Source organism: Hordeum vulgare, chromosome 5H (assembly GCF_904849725.1).
Source record: "Hordeum vulgare subsp. vulgare chromosome 5H, MorexV3_pseudomolecules_assembly, whole genome shotgun sequence".
Classification (NCBI taxonomy): Eukaryota; Viridiplantae; Streptophyta; class Magnoliopsida; order Poales; family Poaceae; genus Hordeum; species Hordeum vulgare.
This window is the reverse complement of record NC_058522.1, coordinates 22,867,741-22,873,150: the sequence shown is the minus strand read 5'-3', so window position 1 is coordinate 22,873,150 and position 5,410 is coordinate 22,867,741. Positions and strand designations below refer to the sequence as shown.

Genomic DNA, 5,410 nt, shown 5'->3' with positions numbered 1-5,410 from the left:
GGCTGGTGATTCCCAAGCGTTCGACATCGTGTGTAGCTTCTCCCATCGCTATAGCCCATCTGCGAGCTTGCTGGGCGCCAGTTTGGGCTGTTGGAGGCAGCCCAGTTTGGACAAGACATCAAGGGAACGAGCCCCTCTAGTGATTCGGTTGAAGGAACGACTAGCGATATGTTTGAGCGAGCGTATCGATTCGATAACTTCACTTGGTGGTGGCACTTTGATTGTAATATTGGTTAAGCACTTAAGCTACCCTAGAGAACAAATGTAAACGAAAAACACAAGAAGGATCAAATACAATGAAAGCTGCACATGCAAACATAAACACAAGCACCGACTATTTCCTCCGTCTCAAAATATTTGAAGCTCTAAGTTTGTCTTAAGTCAAGCTTACGGAACTTTGACATAGTTTATAGTAATCCTTTTTACTAATATTCACGACATCGAATATAGATAGTACAAAAATATACTTATGATGAATCCAACAGAACTAATTTGATGTTGTAGATGTTGCTATATTTTCTGCAGAGTTGATCAGATCTAAGGGAGTTTGCCTTATGATAAAACTAGAACTTCAGATAATTTGAACGGGCCAATCCCACACAGCTACGACAGATAACAAGATACAGGCTACACAACGACAGATAAAAATAAGAACGGAAAGAAGAGAACGGGTGTTTGGAGGCCTCCATGGAGCTCGAAATTTTTGAAAAATTCAAATTCAAATTTTTCGGTTTCAAACAAATTTGAAAAAAATATGCAAGTAAAAAAGGATGTCATGTGTATGTGTGTAACTTTTTAGAATGAAATACCTTAAAATACGATCTGCACAAAAAGATAAATTCATGTTCTCAAACGATGAATAGTATCATTGTTAAAGAACCCTAGATTTGTTTTTTTGTACATACCTCATTTTAACGCATTTTTTTCTAGAAAATTATACCCATCTGTGTTAGGCTCTCATTTATTTATTTATTTCAAAAATAAAATATATTTTCATAAATTTTCGATTTTAAATTTAAAGTCCGCCACGAAGGCCGAGCTTCAAAAGCAATTTCCACGGAAAGAACTGGAAATAAAGTTCAGATTCTTCATAGCTTTGACTTCCATCCACCCTCGCACTGCAGTTTATAAAGAAGAGCACGTGACCAAGTTTGGTTTATACAGTGATTAAACACGGTTCACATGGTTAAGCGCTCTCAGGTGCAAAACACACTTAATCTGGACTTTTTTGAGTAAGCAAGGCTTTAGGCCGTCAGGTTGAGCCGCTGCGGAAAGCTCGTGTCCTGTTCGTAGTTCCTTCTCACCGTTCCTCTGCTTTGCTCCCTTCCTCTGCTTTCCTATGCTTGCTCTGTTCTGAACGTTCTTCTGAGCTTTGAACACTTACAGGTGTCTTCAAGCCTTCAAGTTTCGGCCATCAGGTTGGGATTCTATAAGGTCCATGACGACGGGCTCATGATTCGTTCGCTCGCTGAGGTGCTTATCTCGCCGATTTTATCCCCACATCAGCTATATCATGCACGCATAATCAGAACTTCTTATTTGCTTTACACCTGGTTTATATATGTTTCACTAGGACAGACATTGGTATGAACCAACACATACTGTGATTATTAGATTAGCATCACCAACGTACAGGTACAAGATGATCTCTCCAAATGAGAGCAGAGGAGAAGCAACGTAATAATAATACTACGTGCTAGGAAGAGTTTCTACAAGGGAAAATATATTTCGTCACACGGACTGCTCACATCAACAGAATACTAGATGCCCAACGGCGCTCAGCAGAACAGAGCTGAGCCAAACGTATGTATACAAAATACAACATCAGTGCCCGCCGCCGATCCCGCCACCGCCGCCTTTGCCGATCCCGAAACCGAAGCCGCCTCCCTTGCCAAAGCCTCCGCCGAAGCCACCGCCGCCGCCGCCACCTCCGCCGCCTCCGCCGCCAAAGCCACCGCCTAGTCCACCACCTTTGCCAAAGCCGCCACCGAGACCCCCACCCTTTCCAATGCCACCGCCAAGGCCATGGCCGATGCCGCCTCCGAGGCCACCGCCATTTCCGAGACCCCCACCATTTCCGAGACCACCACCAAGGCCATGGCCCATGCCGCCTCCGAGGCCACCGCCATTTCCGAGACCACCGCCAAGGCCATGGCCGATGCCGCCTCCGAGGCCACCGCCATTGCCATAGTCGCCACCGGTACCACCACCGAGTCCTCCGCCTTTGCCGATGCCACCACCAAGACCTCCACCTTTACCAAAACCACCGCCGATGCCATGGCCTATTCCTCCACCAAGACCGCCACCTTTGCCGATGCCGCCTCCAAGACCTCCACCCTTACCAAATCCACCACCGAGTCCTCCACCTTTGCCGATGCCACCGCCAAGACCTCCACCTTTACCAAAACCACCGCCAATGCCCTGTCCAATTCCACTACCAAGACCACCACCTTTACCAATGCCTCCGCCAAGACCTCCACCTTTACCAAAACCACCGCCAAGGCCTCCACCTTTGCCGATACCACCACCAAGACCGCCACCTTTGCCGATACCACCACCAATGCCATGGCCTATTCCACCACCTTCACCAATGCCCCCGCCAAGTCCACCGCCATTACCAAAACCACCACCTTTACCAATACCCCCGCCGAGTCCACCGCCCTTACCAAATCCGCCGCCAAGCCCTCCTCCTTTGCCAAACCCACCACCAAGACCTCCACCGACACCATGGCCAGCGCCACCACCTAGTCCTCCACCACCACCGAGCCCTCCTCCGCCACCGTAGCCGCCACCGCCACCTCCACCGAGCCCGCCGCCCTTCCCAAGGCCACCTCCAAGTCCCTTCCCGAAGTGCTTCTTCAGCAACAGGAACTTCTCGTCGGCGACGTGCTTCCCCTTGTTAGCCACGGGCCTCGCCCACGCGCCCACCGCCGCGCTGCTCAGGCAGAGCAGCAGCGCGAGCGCCACAGCTTTGCTCCCCATCACCCCACTCCCCCTCCCCATGGCTGGCTGGCTGGGCTAGGAGCTACTGCTAGTGCTCAAGAAGAAGCTTGGGTCTCCAATGTCTGCAGCAGGCCAGCGCGTTATATAGCTGCTGGAAAGCTGCGTAGCATTGAATGGGATGGTCAGCTGTGCACCGGACTGGCCATGTGACGCGAGAGGACGGAGGAAGGTGGTGGGGGAGGGAGGTAGCCATGCATGGCGGTGGTGCAATGAAGGAGCTCGCAGTTGGGTAGTTGGGGCGGTGATGGGAGGAGTAAATTGGGTTCTGCTGGGTACAGACTGGCACATGGTTCTCCCCATGGAGAGAGGGAGGAAGAGAACGCATTCACATGTTACCCCTATTCACCTGGAGTACCAAAGTCGACGGTGATTAAGCAGCCATGAAATTTCTGGGCGTGTAGGTCTGGTGCAAGCGAAGTAGTTGGGTCAGGTTGGTGTGTTCTTTTGAACCACTGCTAGATGATTCTACTAGCAAGGTTTTCATCTTGCACCATATGCACGTTGATGCTTGGAAAATATGGCTGAATGGTTGGTTGGTAGTTAGGAGGGTGATGCTCTGATGAAGGTAGCTGTGGGGAAGTGCTGGAGGAATGTTCCCACAGGTGCATCTAGAGAGGAAATGATAATTAGCCATAGGGAATCCCCATAAATGCTGTTACTTGGAATATAATTAGTGAAGCTGCATCGCTAAGCATGTACGATGAAAATGACACGCTAACAGCAGCTAGATGTGCAGGACCAGGTTGATGATGCGATCTTTCTTCTAATCTTACGAAAATCTTAGATTTAACGGTCGGTTGCAGGAGCTCTAATCTGAAAGGCCCACACTAACTGTCTACATCGATCATACGCCATTGTGGTCTCAATTGCAGAGTGCACGTCCGTAGGAGAGGTGCTTACAAAGATAAAGAGCTAGTTCACTGGTTCTTTAAAGACATATGCCACCCAGTTGATAAAACAACTGGTTACACATAACTACACTGGCGGTGGTCATGAAATAAGAGAGCACATCTTCAGGATGAGCAACATGGCAGCAAAGCTCAAGACCATGGATGCGGATCTGGAGATCAAACCAGCGCTCCTCGTCCACTTGGTCATGGCTTGACTGCCAAAGGAGTTTGAAACCTTTGTTGTAAACTATAACATGTCACCTGAAACGTGGGACATTGAAAAGACAATAGCAATGTGTGTCCAAGAAGAGAACAGACTGAAAGCCTCACATGGTGGTTCACTCAACTATGTGAAGGACAATAAGAAAAAGAATTTCAGCCACAACAGCAACGGTTCTCCTTCAAAGCCACATGGCAAAGGCCCCTCGCACTTTCAGCATCAGCAAAAGCCTCTTTCAGTGGACAAGGACACTTGTCTCTACTGCAAGCAGACAGGGCACTACAAAAAGGATTGCCCCGACTGGCTAAAGTCCATCATGGCAAAGAGAGGTAACGACGTCATTTCCTTTGTTAATGAATCCGTGTATTCGTAGTTTTCGAAATATACTTGGTGGATTGACTTGGGTGCAACTGTTCATGTTGCAAATTCATTACAGGGATTCCATTCGACGAGGACTATGCAAAGAAGAGAAAGAAGTATTGAAGTCGCAAATGGCGTCCAAGCAGAAGTTGAAGTTGTCGGTGACATCTCCTTGGAGTTGGCTCAAGGATTCAATCTTTTGCTTAGAGACGTCTTATTTGTTCCTTCATGTCATAGAAATTTAATAAGTGTTTCTTGTTTAGATAAAGATAATTACGAATGTTATTTTGGACATGGCAAGTGTGCCATATGGTATAATAATGCTTATGTTGGTGTTGCTTTACTTCATAATGAGATTTATTTATTATCACTTCGTGAAAAAGTGCATTACGTGTGTAATGTGAATGAGCAAGAGTCCTCATCGAACAAAGAACAAAACAAAAGAAAGAGAACTCACGACTCATCGAAGTTATGGCACTCTCGTTTGGGCCATATTTTGAAAGGGAGGATAGAAAGACTAATTAAAAGTGAGATTCTTCCTCCATTAAAGTTCTCAGATTTAGAACAATGCATTGATTGCGTTAAAGGAAAGTATGTAAATAATTTAAAAAGGGTGCAAAACAAAGCACCGGAACACTAGAAATCATCCACACTCACATTTGTGGACCATTTCCTATGAAAAAGCGTGGATGGCTATGACTCGTTCATAACATTGACAGATGACTACTCCCGTTTCGGTTATATTTATCCTATCAAAGAAAGAAATGAAGCATTGGATAAATTCAAAATTCTCAAAGCTGAAGTTGAAAATCAGCTTGACAAAAGAATAAATATAGTGAGATCTGACCGTGGGGGGAGTACTACGGTCGGGACACTCCATATGGCCAAGTCCCTCGACCTTTTGCAAAGTTCCCGCGGGAGACTCGCATAGTAGCCC

The 5,410-nt window shown here is 47.1% G+C and overlaps 1 protein-coding gene across 2 annotated transcripts; it reads right to left on the bottom strand.

Annotated features, from left to right (window-relative positions):
• Window positions 1–1,587: 1,587 nt before the first annotated feature.
• Window positions 1,588–3,111, bottom strand: LOC123453184 (glycine-rich cell wall structural protein). Of its 2 annotated transcripts, XM_045129958.1 has the most exons (2): window positions 2,583–3,076; window positions 1,588–2,450 (listed from the first exon to the last, which is right to left on the bottom strand). In XM_045129958.1, exons 1-2 carry the CDS (start codon window positions 3,001–3,003, stop codon window positions 1,825–1,827), a joined length of 1,047 nt encoding a protein of 348 aa, XP_044985893.1. In that variant the 5' UTR covers window positions 3,004–3,076; the 3' UTR covers window positions 1,588–1,824. The 2 variants fall into 2 exon arrangements, with proteins under 2 accessions (XP_044985893.1, XP_044985892.1); XM_045129957.1 differs by having other exon boundaries at window positions 1,588–3,111.
• Between the last annotated feature and the right edge of the window lie 2,299 nt (window positions 3,112–5,410).